This window comes from Salmo salar, unplaced genomic scaffold (assembly GCF_965601325.2).
Source record: "Salmo salar unplaced genomic scaffold, fSalSal1 ptg000177l, whole genome shotgun sequence".
In the NCBI taxonomy this organism is placed as follows: Eukaryota; Metazoa; Chordata; class Actinopteri; order Salmoniformes; family Salmonidae; genus Salmo; species Salmo salar.
Window position 1 is genome coordinate 908481 of NW_027675325.1, and position 16571 is coordinate 925051.

The window sequence follows — 16571 nt, forward strand, 5'->3', positions numbered from 1 at the left end:
CATTCCATCCTTTCTTCTCTTTAGAATCTAATAGTGTTCCATTCCATCCTTTCCTCTATTTAGAATCTAATAGTGTTCCATTCCATCCTTTCCTCTATTTAGAATCTAATAGTGTTCCATTCCATCCTTTCCTCTATTTAGAATCTAATAGTGTTCCATTCCATCCTTTCCTCTATATAGAATCTAATAGTGTTCCATTCCATCCTTTCCTCTATATAGAATCTAATAGTGTTCCATTCCATCCTTTCCTCTATTTAGAATCTAATAGTGTTCCATTCCATCCTTTCCTCTATATAGAATCTAATAGTGTTCCATTCCATTCCTTCATTTAAGCCACTGTAACAGTTGTGTTCAAACATGTTGACTGACAAAAGAGACATTACAGCATGCCTGCCAACTGGCTATATGGCAAAATGTTGATATGTCGAATGTGATCAGGTTTGTGCAGATTGCTTTCAGAGGTAGGCTGTACCCAGAGTAATGGAGGACGCTATATGTTTTGTTGAATGCCCAAAATGTTTATCGATAATCAAGGAGCAAGTGGGGATTTTAACGTTTATTCCGGTTTTATTGTACAATTTCTTCCCTAAAAGTAAATTGAATATTTTCCTTATTTCATCAAAAGTAGATCCATAAAATCAACACACTTCCAGCACTTTGCATGGGTTTTTTGGCAAAGTATTCTTTTACCAGGAGACTGTAGTGCCACTTTCTCAAAATGAGCATGAAATTGCTGTAGGAGGAGGGGTCTGTGTTTTATCAGGAGACTGGGGCCGATCCCCATTTAGGAATGTATGCTTTGCCTACACACTAATTTCATGCTCTGCATACCTACCTTGGGCACTCTGAATACATTTCATTAAACGGCTGAAAACCCTCACACTTGTTGGCCAACATATTTTCTCATGGAGTTTTAATTTCAATAGGGTTTTCAGTCCTTTCCATCTTAAGCCATCCCTTTAAATACAGTGTACCTTTTTAATTAGAATATTGTGCCTTTTACTGAGGAGTGGCTTCCGTCTGGCCACTGGACCATCAAGGCCTGATTGGTGGAGTGCTGCAGAGATGGTGTCCTTCTGGAAGGTTCTCCCATCTCCACAGAGGAACTCTGGAGTGCTTTCATAGTGACCATCGACCATCTCGGGTGGTTGTTGTCCTTGATGATCTTCTTGGCCTTCCTGTGAAATCGGGTGCTGTAGATGTCCTGGAGAGCAGGTAGTTTGCCCCCAGTGATGCGTTGGGCAGACCGCATCACCGGGGGGGTGCAGTTGCAGGCATTATCAGTTGCCGTACCAGGCGGTGATACAGGATGCTCTCAATTGTGCATCTGTAAAAGTTTGTGAGGGTTTTAGTTGCCAAGCCAAATTTCTTCAGCCTCCTGAGGTTGAAAAGTCGCTGTTGCGCCTTCTTCACCACATTTCTGTGTGGGTGGACCATTTCAGTTTGTCAGTGATGTGTACAATGATGAACTTTAATCTTTCCACCTTCTCCACTGCGTCCCATTGATGTGGATAGGGGGGTGCTCCCTCTGCTGTTATCTGAAGTCCACGATCATCTCCTTTGTTTTGTTGACGTTGGGCGAGAGGTTATTTTCCTGGCACCACACTCCCAGGGCCCTCACTTCCTTCCTGTAGGCTCTCATCATTGCTGGTAATCAGGCCTACTACTGTTGTGTCGTCTGCAAACTTGATGATTGAGGCGTACGTGGCCACGCAGTCATGGTGAACAGGAAGTACAGGAGGGGCTGAGCACCCATCAGTGAAGTGGAGGTGTTTTCTCCTATCTTCACCACCTGGGGGAGGCCCGTCAGGAAGTCCAGGACCCAGTTACACAGGGCGGGGTTCAGACCCAGGGCCTCAAGCTTAATGAAGAGCTTGGAGGATACTATGGTGTTGAATGCTGAGCTATAGTCAATGAACAGCATTCTTACATAGGTATTCTTCTTGTCCAGATGGGATAGGGCAGTGTGCAGTGTGATTGCATCATCTGTGGATCTATTGAGGCGGTAAGCAAATTGGAGTGGGTCTAGGGTATCAGGTAAGGTGGAGGTGATATGATCCTTGACTAGTCTCAAAAAGCACTTCATGATGATGGAAGTGAGTGCTACGGGGCGATAGTCATTTAGATCAGTTACCTTTGCTTTCTGGGCTCCCGAGTGGTGCAACGGTTTACAGCACTGCATCTCAGTGCAAGAGGCGTCACTACAGTCCCTGGTTTGAATCCAGGCTGAATCACATCCGGCTGTGATTGGGAGTCACTGCGTTGTCCGGGTTTGGCCAGGCTATCATTGTAAATAAAGAATTTGTTCTTAACTGACTTGCTGAGTTAAATAAAATAAATATATATTGGGTACAGGAACAATGGTGGACATCTTGAAGCATGTGGGGACAGTAGACTGGGATAGGGAGAGATTGAATATGTCTGTAATATGTCTCATAGCAAAGGGTTTGAATACTTATGTAAATAAGGTATTTTAGTTTTTTATTTGTAATACATTTCTGATCATTTCTAAAAACCTGCTTTCGCTTTGTCATTATGGGGTATTGTGTGTAGATTGATGAGGAACATTTTCTCCTAAATCCATTTTAGAATAAAGCGTAACAAAATGTGGAGAAAGTAAAGCGTTTGAATACTTTCCGAATACGCTATAAACTACATTTAAAAAAAGTTAATTAAATTCATGTAAAATAATCTTTGTCTGTAATTAAAATGTGATCCTCAACTGCGTTTCCATCCAGTCAGCAGACGGCGATGTGCGTCTTTCAGGCGATGCTGCAGCGTGACGTATAATCTAGTGGACGGTTCTTCATAAACAGCTCGTCAACCACCTCGGTAGCTTGCTAGCCAACATAGCCGAAAGATTCAAGCTATTTAGACGCTTTCGGTCTATATTAGCTACTGTGTTTTAGACACACTTCTATCGTATCTACTTGTTAACCTATTTAATTTAATATTACGTTATTTTTATTAGTCAGCTATAGTAGCTGGCTGGTTAAGTTAGCATTAGCCTAGTCGCTAATGATAGCTAGCTAGCTAACATCCCCGAACATGAGCTCCCTAAACTACTCCCCTCCTGTTAAAGAAGAGGAGGTCTGCTGGACGGAGAAAGAAGCTCTGGGGCTGAACATTGTCGTGAAAGAGGAGAAGGAAGAAGAGGATGTTACAGTAAAACAAGAAGTAGAGGGTGAGGCTGTTACAGTGAAAGAAGAAGAGAAAGACGTTTCAGTTAAACAAGAGGAAGAAGAGGATGATGCTGTTTTTGGAGTGAAGAAGGAAGGAGAGATTACTGTCACATTGGAAGATGAAGAGGAGGAGACAGGAGATCTGATTAACACCAGTAAGTACCGCCTTCAATTCGTTTTTAACTTTGGATATTCGGAGTTGGCTCGTCAATACCTCTTCAACGGAGGGCCCTGGGATGATGACTGATATGTCTAGAATCAGACAACGTAGAGAACAAGCTACCCCTTGTTTTTTCCGTTCCGTTTCCAAAAAGTGACTTAACATATATATTTGAGGAGGGTCTATCTGCTGACCGCAGACTGGGGGGCCACAGCATGTAGTGATTTTAATGTAGTGATGTTTTACTACACACCGTGACCCCCAATAGAGCCATGTGAGAGTTGGGTTGGCTACACCAAAGATTATGGATATACTGACAAGATGTCTCTCCGTCCTGACAAGGGGAGTCGTTGTCCACGAAGCTCTGTGGGTTGTCTATCTCCCGCCTATCCTGTCTTTGGATTGGTGGATACATCTTATTATTGTAATCTATTGTTTATATTCTATGAGGGTTGTTGTCGTCAACCGCCTGTATTCAATGGAGAGAGATGCTAAGCTACTAGCATGAATATGCATAGCGATCTGAAGACAACTCCTATAGTGTTTTTATCAAAGTTGTCGGTATGTCACGTGTCCACGTAACAACTTAATCATTACGAAACTTCTGTTAGATCAAGTAAACCTCACGTAGCAAATAAGCCATTCATTTTGTTGTTGACCACATTCAACACTTTCCACATTGGGTTGATAATTGTTTCCACTTGGATACAACCTACTGTAACCTACTGGCATGACCTAGAGAGATACAACCTACTGGCATGACCTAGAGAGATACAACCTACTGTAGCCTACTGGCATGACCTAGAGAGATACAACCTACTGTAACCTACTGGCATGACCTAGAGAGATACAACCTACTGTAACCTACTGGCATGACCTAGAGAGATACAACCTACTGTAACCTACTGGCATGACCTAGAGAGATACAACCTACTGTAGCCTACTGGCATGACCTAGAGAGTTACAACCTACTGTAACCTACTGGCATGACCTAGAGAGATACAACCTACTGTAGCCTACTGCCATGACCTAGAGAGATACAACCTACTGTAACCTACTGGCATGACCTAGAGAGATACAACCTACTGTAACCTACTGGCATGACCTAGAGAGATACAACCTACTGTAACCTACTGGCATGACCTAGAGAGATACAACCTACTGTAACCTACTGGCATGACCTAGAGAGATACAACCTACTGTAACTTACTGGCATGACCTAGAGAGTTACAACCTACTGTAACCTACTGGCATGACCTAGAGAGATACAACCTACTGTAACCTACTGGCATGACCTAGAGAGTTCCAACCTACTGTAACCTACTGGCATGACCTAGAGAGTTACAACCTACTGTAACCTACTGGAATGACCTAGAGAGTTACAACCTACTGTAGCCTACTGGCATGACCTAGAGAGATACAACCTACTGTAACCTACTGGCATGACCTAGAGAGTTACAACCTACTGTAACCTACTGGCATGACCTAGAGAGATACAACCTACTGTAACCTACTGGCATGACCTAGAGAGTTACAACCTACTGTAACCTATTGGCATGATCTAGAGAGATACAACCTACTGTAACCTACTGGCATGACCTAGAGAGATACAACCTACTGTAACCTACTGGCATGACCTAGAGAGTTACAACCTACTGTAACCTACTGGCATGACCTAGAGAGATACAACCTACTGTAACCTACTGGCATGACCTAGAGAGATTGAACCTACTGTAACCTACTGGCATGACCTAGAGAGATACAACCTACTGTAACCTACTGGCATGACCTAGAGAGATACAACCTACTGGCATGACCTAGGGAGTTACAACCTACTGTAACCTACTGGCATGACCTAGAGAGTTACAACCTACTGTAACCTACTGGCATGACCTAGAGAGATACAACCTACTGTAGCCTACTGGCATGACCTAGATATATATATATATATATATATATATATATATATATATATATATATATATATATATATATATATATATATATATATATATATACAAGCATTTCTAAACTTTTTTTCTCACTTTTATGGGGTATTGTGATGTCTTTATGAGGTATTGTCTGAAAATTGATAATTGAAAAAAAAATCTATTTCATAATAAAAATGTGTAAAAAGGGAAGGGGTCTGAATGCATGTATGTTGTATGTTCTAGGGCAGATTTTTAAAAAAAATAGTATTTTCTTTCTACCAATTGATTGGTTGAAATGTTATGACGTGTATTTGTTCATATAGACACACCCCATGTGTTTAATAAAATCAACTGTATGTGCAGAACTTGAACTGAACTGATGCTTCAAGCGTTTGATTAAATAATTAACACACACAAATGACTTGAGGAAGCCAGAGGTCAATATAACCAGAAGAAAATAACCAATTCCCCACCTGCTGCTGGCCTTCGTTAATTCTGACGTTATGCTCCTGAAGTTTCCGGTAAAATACGAAAACTTTTTCCATTTCCGTTTGAAGTGCCAATTTATCTTACCATTTCTACCGATCTGCGTGCCAGTTATGAACGAGTTACAACACCTGTTTGGCTCCGCCACTTCCTGGGTCGGTGAAGTGAGGTATTAAATTTAAGGATTAAATCATTTAAGGAATATATCCGAGTCTCACGCTCATCACCTGTGGAATGCGGGGCTTCCAGCGAGGTGTGGATTTAATAGTATGTTGTACCTAGTTTCCCTCCTTCAGGGAACAGTAGTTATAGTCATAACGTGTGGATTTAATAGTATGTTGTACCTAGTTCCCCTCCTTCAGGGAACAGTAGTTATAGTCATAACATTAAGCTTGTCATATGATGAACTTTAACTTATATACTGGATCTTGCTGTCGGACAGTTTTTTGTATTCAGATCTCTGAAATGCTCTCTAACTACGTAACATTTATTGTCTCCTTATATTACGCTGGGAAAACAGTTTTCATGGGCACAGAAATCCTAAATCATTTCAGTTTACTAAATCCAATGGTTCTAACCGAGAGTCACCTTAACTTTATTGACAACTCCCAAATGGATACTGTCATTAATGCGGTTCTTAAATAATTACGCATAATACTTAATACTGTAGCTGTTTAGTTACAGTCACATATTCAACTATCATCAGCTGATCCAGGAAATCAGTAAAGACAGTTATGCCGTGCTCCACGTTGGATCCATCATCCCAAACAAATCGATATTTATAATGTGTTATTGTCTACTTGATTTACAGTAGGGTCTCGTTAGTCCGTTTGGAAACGGAGATACTTAGCTCATAATGTGTAGAGAACTGTTCCTTGGTGGATAGGCTATTGTACAACACACAGAGCTATTTTCCTTTATTCAGGACATTTAGAATGACAACACATTACAGAGTAGCCTAGTGGGATTATTCACAAAATGATCTGGTGATCAGGTTATGAAATGTCATGACAAAGACATTTTAGTCTCCTTGTTTCACCTGAAATATTAAATGATTTATAGTCCTAGGTCTATGTTGTTGTTAGGTGAAGTTATGGGTCCTACAGTAGGTCTATGTTATTGTTAGGTGAGATTATAGACCATTTTGGCGTGGACAAAATCTCATTGTCAGGCTGATGTCAGGCTGATGAAAAACTAGCCAATGATCATTTTACTGGTTGAAGTCGTTTTTAAATATAAAGTAGTACATTTTCGACAATAACACAAACATTATATTAAATCAGGACATTCAAACGAGCCTTACAATTATAATCCAAAGTAGTGTCAAATGATAATAATAATCATAATCAACCTGGAAACGGAGGCTTTATTTGCTGTCAGCCTATGAGAACTCCCCTGAGTTTCCCCACGGTGGTGAATTAGTGAATAGACACAGAGCTTAATGTGAGTTTCCTTGAGTAGCACTCCTGATCTAGTGCTGTAATATTCAGAATACATTGTGAAAACTAATTTTTGCTCACCATTTTTTAAATATATTTAAAAAAAAAATCAACACTTTTTTCTCCCCAATTGGTAGTTACAGTCTTGTCTCATCGCTGCAACTCCCATACGGACTCAGGAGAGGCGAAGGTCGAGAGCCATGCGTCCTCCGAAACACAACCCAACCTAGCCGCGCTGCTTCTTGACACAATGCCCATCCAACCCGGAAGCCATCAGCACCAATGTGTCGGAGGAAACACGTACACCTGGCGACCTGGTCAGTGTGCACTGCGCCCGGCCCGCCACAGGAGTTGCTAGTGCGCGATGAGACAAGGATATCCCTGCCGGGCAAACCCTCCCCTAACCTGGACGACGGTGGGCCAATTGTGCGTCGCCCCATGGGCCTCCCGGTCGCGGCCGGCTGCAACAGAGCTTGGACTCGAACCCAGAATCTCTAATGGCACAGCTTAGGCCACTTGCTCACCATTTTTGCTCCAGGCAGATATACTACATCCATAACTAGCGGTTTCTGCATTAGCAGGGAGGGGTTTCTGCAATCAAATTGTGTGCGCATCGCCCTTGTCGCAATTTTAGGTGTTGGCTTTGGGGGTGACCAGTGAGATATACCTGCTGCTGTGATGTGATGCTGGACGGGCGAGCAGGTGCGGGCAGTGATCGATTGAATAGCATGCATTTAGTTTGGAAGGAGCCATGGAAGGAGAGTTGTATGGCATTGAAGCTCGTTTGGAGGTTAGTTAACACAGTGTCCAAAGAGGGGCCAGAAGTATACAGAATGGTGTCATCTGCGTAGAGGTGGATCAGAGACTCACCAGCAGCAAGAGCGACATCATTGATGTATACAGAGGAGAGAGTCGGCCCGAGAATTGAACCCTGTGGCACCCCCATAGACTGCCAGAGGCCTGTACAACAGGCCCTCCGATTTGACACACTGAACTCTATCAGAGAAGTAGTTGGTAAACCAGGCGAGGCCATCATTTGAGAAACCAAGGCTGTCGATTTTTCCAATAAGAATGTGGTGATTGACAGAGTCGAAAGCCTTGGCCAGGTCGATGAATACGGCTGCACAGTAATGTCTCTTATCGATGGCGGTTATGATGTCGTTGATGTAGTTAGTATGCCAAAAGTTCCCGGATGTCGTACTAAATTCGCCAAAATACGACGTATACACGCAGTACTTTAGGGCCCATAATGCAATTCTTCATGAAATGGACGTAGCTTCACATCATTTTCAGATTTGAAGAAAATGGCGGAAAATATGCAGCCGAAGTCCAACGAGAGCCGAAACAAATTCATTGCTTTAACTAATTATGACAAATGTTAAGAACATGTTAAGCAATGTAATAAAGACATTTCTTTTCAAGTAAGTTACCTTACACAATATTTTGGCTGACAATTTGCTTGCTTGTTATTACAGCAGTATGTACCGGCATGTTAAAACCTCTCTGGGGTAGGTGGGACGCTACCGTCCCACTCGCCAACAGCCATTGAAATAGCAGGGCGCCAAATTCAAAACAACAAAAATCTCATAATTCAAATTTCTCACACATACAAGTATTATACACCATTTTAAAGATACACTTCTCATTAATCCAACCACAGTGTCCGATTTCAAAAACGCTTTACAGCGAAAGCATAGCATTAGATTATGTTAGGACACCACCTAGACAAGAAAAACCACTCAGCCATTTTCCAAGCAAGGAGAGGCGTCACAAAAACCAGAAATACAGCTAAAATTAATCACTAACCTTTGATGATCTTCATCAGATGGCACTCATAGGACTTCATGTTACACAATATATGTATGTTTTGCTCGATAAAGTTCATATTTATATCCAAAAACCCCATTTTACATTGGCATGTAATGTTCAGAAATGTTTTGCCTCCAAAACCCCCGATGAATGAGCACATCAATTTACAGAAATACTCATCATAAACGTTGATAAAATATACAACTGTTATGCATAGAATTAAAGATATACTTCTCCTTAATGCAACCGCTGTGTCAGATTTCAAAAAAGCTTTACGGCGAAAGCACACTTTGCAATAATCTGAGTACAGCGCTCAGACACCAAAACAAGCCATACAGATACCCGCCATGTTGTGGAGTCAACAGAAGTCAGAAATACCATTATAAATATTCACTTACCTTTGATGATTTTCATCGGAATGCACTCCCAGGAATCCCAGTTCCACAATACATGTACGTTTTGTTCGATAAAGTTCATGTTTATGTCCAAATACCTCCATTTTGTTCGCGCGTTAGGTTCACTATTCCAAATGCAGAAGGCGCGCGCACTAAAGTCCAGACGAAAAGTCAAAAAAGTTATATTACAGTTTGTAGAAACACGTCAAACGATGTGTAGAATCAATCTTTAGGATGTTTTTATCATAAATCTTCAAAAATATTCCAACCGGATAATTCCTTTGTCTTCATAAAGGAAAGAGAACTGAGCTTGTGCTCATGGCTGCGTGCGTAACTAAAATAATGGCTGACGGCCAGACACCTGACTCAATCAGCTCTTATTCTCTCCCCATTCACAGTAGAAGCCTGAAACAACATTCTAAAGACTGTTGACATCTAGTGGAAGCCTTAGGAAGTGCAATATGACCCCATAGACACTGTATATTGGATGTATATTGTGTGTTAGATAGGCAATCACTTGAAAAACTACAAACCTCAGATTTCCACACTTCCTGGTTGGATTTTTCTAAGGTTTGCCTGCCATATGAGTTCTGTTATACTCACAGACATTATTCAAACCGTTTTAGACACTTCAGTGTTTTCTATCCAAATCTACTAATTATATGCATATTCTAGCTTTTGGGCCTGAGTAGCAGGCAGTTTACTCTGGGCACGCTTTTCATCCGGACGTGAAAATACTGCCCCCTACCCCGATGAAGTTAAGCATTTCCAATCCAAAATGAAATCTAGAATCAGCTTCATATTTCGCAACAAAGCCTCCTTCACTCACGCTGCCAAACATACCCTCGTTAAACTGACTTTCCTGCCGATCCTTGACTTCGGCGATGTCATTTTCAAAATAGCCTCCAACACTCTACTCAGCAAACTGGAGGCAGTCTATCACAGTGCCATCCGTTTTGTCACCAAATCCCCATATACCACCCACCACTGCGACCTGTAAGCTCTCGTTGGCTGGCCTTCTCTACATATTTGTCGCCAAACCCACTGGCTCCAGGTCATCTATAAGTCTTTGCTAGGCCACCTTAACTCAGCTCACTGGTCACCATAGCAACACCCACCCATAGCACGCACTCAAAGAGGTATATCTCACTGGTCATCACCAAAGCCAACACCTACTTTGGACACATTTCTTTCCAGTTCTCTGCTGCCAATGACTTGAACGAATTGCAAAAATCGCTGAAGTTGGAGACATATATCTTCCTCACTAACTTTAAGCATCAGCTATCTGAGCAGCTTACCGATCGCTGCAGCTGTACACAGCCCATCTGTACATAGCCCATCTGTAAATAGCCCATCCAACTGCCTACCTCATCCCCATGTTTTTATTTACTTTCTCTGCTCTTTTGCACACCAGTATTTCTACTTGCACATCATCATCTGCACATCCATCACTTCAGTGTTAAATTGTAATTACTTCGCTACTATGGCCTATTTATTGCTTTTCCTCCGTACTCCAGATTTTTCTATTGTGTTATTGACTGTTCGTTTGTTTATCCCATGTGTAACTCTGTTGTGTTTTTGTCGCACTGCTTTGCTTTATCTTGGCCAGGTCGCAGTTGTAAATGAGAACTTGTTCTCGACTGGCCTACCTGGTTAAATAAAGGTGAAATAAAAAATAAAATCTTAACTTTATTGACAACACCCAAATGGATACTGTCATTAACACGGTTCTTCAATAATTACACACAATTCATAATACTGTAGCAAATATTATATTAAACAGGACATTCAAATGAGCCTTACAATTATAATCCAAAGTAGTGTGAAATGAACTCATAAGCAACCTGGAAATGGAGGTTACTCCCCTGAATTTCCCCCATTCACTTTCAGAATACATTGTGAAAAACTAAAATCTTTGCTCACCATTTTTGCTCCTGACAGATATAGTACATCCATAACTATCGGTTTCTTCATTAGCAGGGAGGAGTTTCTGCAATCAAATTGCCCTCGTGCTGCAATTTTAGCAAACACAGAAAGGGGCCTATATTGGAGACCAATTAGTCGTCTGGCACACTGCTTAGAGTTTCAACAACATGAATAACTTATTTCTAGCCTACAATCATCGATGTCACTACTAATGTGAAAAGAAGACAAAATATGACTATTCCTACTCATTTTAAGACAATTGTCAAATAATTTTAACATTCATTACAGACTCAATTGTTGTACAACATCATGGCTCCGCTGTTGGCATCACCTTTTACAGTGGATTTCCGCTGTTGTGGGCCTTTAATCATCTGTCTGACTTTGTTGTTCACACAGGAGAGAGACATGACTATCGTGGGTCCTCTGAGGAGACTGCTTTGATTGTGGGAAGAGATTCACCTCATCAGGCATTAAAATTCATCAGAGAACACACACAGGAGAGAAATCTTACAGCTGTGATCAATGTGGGAAGAGTTTTACTTCATCTGGCTCTCTGAATCTACACCAGAGAACACACACAGGAGAGAAACCTTATAGCTGTGATCAATGTGGGAAGAGTTTTGGTCAATCTTGCCATCTGACTCAACACCAGAGAATACACACAGGAGAGAAACCTTATAGCTGTGATCAATGTGGGAAGAGTTTTGGTCAATCTAGAGAGCTGACAGTGCACCAGAGAATACACACAGGAGAGAAACCATATAGCTGTGGTCAATGTGGGAAGAGTTTTGGTCATTCTGGACAGCTGACAGTGCACCAGAGAACACACACAGGAGCGAAATCTTACAGCTGTGATCAATGTGGGATGAGTTATACTACATCTGGCTCTCTGAATCTACACCAGAGAACACACACAGGAGAGAAATCTTATATCTGTGATCAATGTGGGAAGAGTTTTGGTCGATCTTGCCATCTGACTCAACACCAGAGAACACACACAGGAGAGAAACCTTACAGCTGTGATCAGTGTGGGAATAGTTTTACTACATCTGGCTCTCTGACTTTACACCGGAGAATACACACAGGAGAGAAACCTTATAGCTGTAATCAATGTGGGAAGAGTTTTACTACATCTAGCCAGCTGACTTTACACCAGAGAATACACACAGGGGAGTAATCTTATAGCTGTGATCAATGTGGGAAGAGTTCTGGTCAATCTAGCCAGCTGACATTACACCAGAGAACACACTGTATTGTATATATACAATAAATGTATTGGAGATGAGTTTTGTTTGGGCTCGTTCCAAGGGGACGAGAGTTCTAGAAGCTAGTGAGTTTTAGGATTCTATAGAAAGAGAAAGGATAAAAAAGTATGATTGTATATTATTATTTAGAAATACGTGTAGCCAGTAGACACCATGTTTATATTGTAGAAGGTGAAGCTTTGTAGATGATTACGTGAAATGGAAGTTGTAGAGATACTCTGAATGATCGGCTATGAAAAAGCCAACTGACATTTACTCCTGAGGTGCTGACCTGTTGCACCCTCGACAACCACTGTGATTATTATTATTTGACCCTGCTGGTCATCTATGAACATTTGAACATCTTGGCCATGTTCTGTTATAATCTCCACCCGGCACAGCCAGAAGAGGACTGGCCACCCCTCATAGCCTGGTTTCTTCCTTGGTTTTGGCCTTTCTAGAGAGTTTTTCCTAGCCACCGTGCTTCTACGCCTGCATTGCTTGCTGTTTGGGGTTTTAGGCTGGGTTTCTGTACAGCACATTGAGATATCAGCTGATGTAAGAAGGGCTTTATAAATACATTTGATTGATTGATTGTACAACTGAATACATTCAACTGAAATGTGTCTTGGGTGCACTGATTGGTGTCACCTCGTTAGTCAGTATGTGTTACACCTGTGCTGGCTTGTCCATCTCGTTAGTGGGAAGGTGTTTCACCTGAGCTGGTCCAGGTTCTATTTAAGAGTGTCTGGCCCAGTGCTCCAGTTGTCTTGATACATGTGGAGAGTCAACACCTTTAGTTGCGCCACCTTTTTGGTTTACTTCCTGTCTTTAAGTTTGGTGTGGGATTTTCTTTTGTTTTCCTCTTCTTGGGCAGATTTAGTGGGTCTCATGGTGGGTGTCTTTTATGTCCCAGTTGTTGTTACTAGTCAACTTCCAGTGGACACCCCCATAGTGTCTTTCAGAGCCCCTCCTAAAAACAAGTTATATTTTGGGTTGGATATTGCATCATATTGTTGATATTTTAATCAATGGCATTTCCTTACAATGCTCATTAGTCTTTCAGTTGTTATTATTGTTTTTTATCCTCATATTTGTGTACTAAATATTTCTGATTATTTTCATAGTTTTTTCCTGTGAAGCCATTGTGTTGCATCCATGTCTGACATGTGCTGTATAAATAAAACTATTGAATGAACCCAATGACTGACCAAGCAACAGACTCTTGGTCCGAAAAACGGTATCAATCCAACTTTTCCAGCCTGCTGAAGGCGTGGTGGAGTGGTAAACACCACCCCCGGCTCTACCAGGGGCTTGAGGTGGTCTCCCACAGCTCTGCTTATGTCATGTTCTGTGGCCTTGCTGTTCCATTTCTGACTGCCCCTTGTCATGACGTTGGCCTCTTTGAGTACAGGGAGGACAGTTGACCCCCTCCCCCCTTACACCATCCCCCAACCTACCTTACCCCACCCAGGCCCTGTGTGAAAGGGTTGTAAAAACTCTGAGGAGAATCTCTTGCCACATGGCCCATAGAGAGACACAGGAAATTCTTCCAACTCACAGAATTGGGGAGCCAAGCGACATTTGTGTTCTGGAGAAGGTATGGAAGATTGGTGAAGAATCCAGCTACGAACTGGTCCGCTTGGTACAATTTTGTGATACTCAGAAGAGACAATATAGCCATATTACCATAAAACTGTTTATATAATAGCCTCAGCGATGAGACTTGCATCCACATGGTTGTATAGAATGTATTAATAAGGATAAAGCTTTTGTAATACATTGAGATGCTATGTACTGATGTTAATGTGATAGAATTGTATTCCTGTACCAAGCTTAACTCAGTCATCGGCACACCCCCCAGGGACACAGACAGGACCAGGCGTCATGTGACAAGCTGTTCTATGTCACTATAAAACCCACCCTGATTTACTTTTCTCCAGACCAGGCCTCCACTCCATTGCGAGTTGGCCAATAGGTTTGACCATCCAAGTACTCTACTGAAAGTGAACTATACCCTGGTATTATTCTAAATACAGGTGTTTCTATTACAGAAATCCCACTAGGTGGTAGGGCCTGGGAGAACCCTGGTATTATTCTATATACAGGTGATTCTATTCCAGAACCCTGGTATTATTCTATATACAGGTGTTTCTATTCCAGAAAGCCCACTAGGTGGTAGGGCCTGGGAGAACCCTGGTATTATTCTATATACAGGTGATTCTATTCCAGAACCCTGGTATTATTTGGCTGATCGAAGAGGAAAACCTGAACGTTTATTCGTCCATTCTATATTCATGTGTCATGACGTTGGCCTCTTTTGGTACAGGGAGGACAGTTGACCCCTCCCCAATCCACCCTGTGTGTAAAGAGTTGTAAAAACTCTAAAATTCCAGGAGAGTCTCTGGCCACATGGCCCATAGAGAGACACAGGAAATTCTTCCAACTCATAGAATTGGAGAGCCAAGCGACATTTTGTGTGTGCTGGAGAAGGTATGGAAGATTGGTGAAGAATCCAGCTACGAACTGATCCGCTTGGTACAATTTTGTGATACTCAGAAGAGACAATATAGCCATATTACCATAAAACTGTTTATATAATAGCATCATAATGGTTGTATAGAATGTATTAATATGGATAAAGCTTTTGCAAGACATTGAGATGCTATGTACTGATGTAATGTGATAGAATTGTATTTCTGTAACCAAATCTAACTCAGTCATAGGCACGCCCCCAGGGACCCATACAGGACCAGGCGTCATTTGACAAGCTGTTCTATGGGCACTATAAAACACCCCCTGATTTACATTTCTCCAGACCAGGCCTCCACTCCATTGTGAGTTGGCCAATAGGTTTGACCATCCAAGTACTCTACTGAAAGTGAACTATACCACGTGGTTAACTTTTAGACTATCGAGACCAACAGAATAAGAACAAGTCTTTGATATAATTTCTAGCTGCAGACTATTAATTAATATCATTGAACGCGAAGACCGACGAAACATCTATTCTATGACGACATTAATGAATGTCGCTTTGAAAGATCCATTCTAACCGAGAGAGAGAGAGAGAGAGACAAAACTCTCCAACAGAACGACTCTTCAACAAGGATCCCGACGACACACTGAGCGTAAATATATATTGATTGCAGTTGTTCCCGAATGAGTGAGCGTTCATGTACAAAGGATTAGCATATCAATTGTTAATATTAATGAACTCTGTGTGTCTCCTCAGTTGACCGTTTATGACCCATTGTTCAACAGGCCGCCAGGCCTGTTTAGACCACGAAAGCACATTACTCTACCAATTCTTTGTGATGATAATTACTGTTTGTATACTTTCTGTGAATTACTTAGTTTAGTAAATAAATGATTTTAAGACAATTGATGTATGGATGATTTTAGTAAAGACTGGGTTCGTGCAGATACAACAATTTACGACGTTTGGAATGAGACTGGACGCGAGGTAAAATACACCATTTAGCCAGAAGATAATCGGCCTATACTATAATAGAATATAATATATAATGTTATAATATAGGAAAGTTATATTAGGAAAATTATAACTTTGTAATCTGAATATTTTCCTTGGTGCCCCGATCTCCTAGTTAATTACAATTAAACGATTAATCAGTTTAATCGCGTGATAATAATTACAGGGAGTTAATTGATAAACATATCTTCAGTTTAATCGTACCCCAAAGACACGACACCCTGCAACACAAAAACACATTTAGTCATATTATACAAAACACTCAAGTAATGGATATGGAGCATCTATGGCCTCAGTTACACCTGGCACCTAAATGTGACTTCTGTCATCCGATCACTCCAAGCTGCATTAGGTTCAGATCTACCAGGATGGGCCTTTGACACAGTCAGGCCACTGATTATGCATCAGCAATGTAAAGAGGTGGGGTGAATGAGGGGAAAAGTACATTTGACACAAATTACCTTCATAATAAATCAAATGTTGTTGGTCACATACAGGTGTTCAGC

General features: G+C 41.4%; 1 protein-coding gene across 1 annotated transcript; it reads left to right on the forward strand.

Moving 5' to 3' along the window:
• The first annotated feature begins 421 nt into the window (after positions 1 to 421).
• On the forward strand, positions 422 to 13288 carry LOC145867063 (uncharacterized). Its single transcript, XM_082971107.1, has 2 exons — positions 422 to 461; positions 11760 to 13288. The coding sequence occupies exons 1-2, from the start codon at positions 422 to 424 to the stop codon at positions 12503 to 12505; spliced, it is 786 nt and encodes a 261-aa protein (XP_082827233.1). The 3' UTR covers positions 12506 to 13288.
• The last annotated feature ends 3283 nt before the right edge of the window (positions 13289 to 16571 follow it).

Coding starts and splice junctions, on each gene's coding strand:
- LOC145867063 (XM_082971107.1), top strand. CDS start 422: ATGTCGAATGTGATCAGGTTTGTGCAGATTGCTTTCAGAG. Junction 462..11,759: donor TGTGCAGATTGCTTTCAGAG/GTAGGCTGTACC, acceptor TCCTCTGAGGAG/ACTGCTTTGATTGTGGGAAG.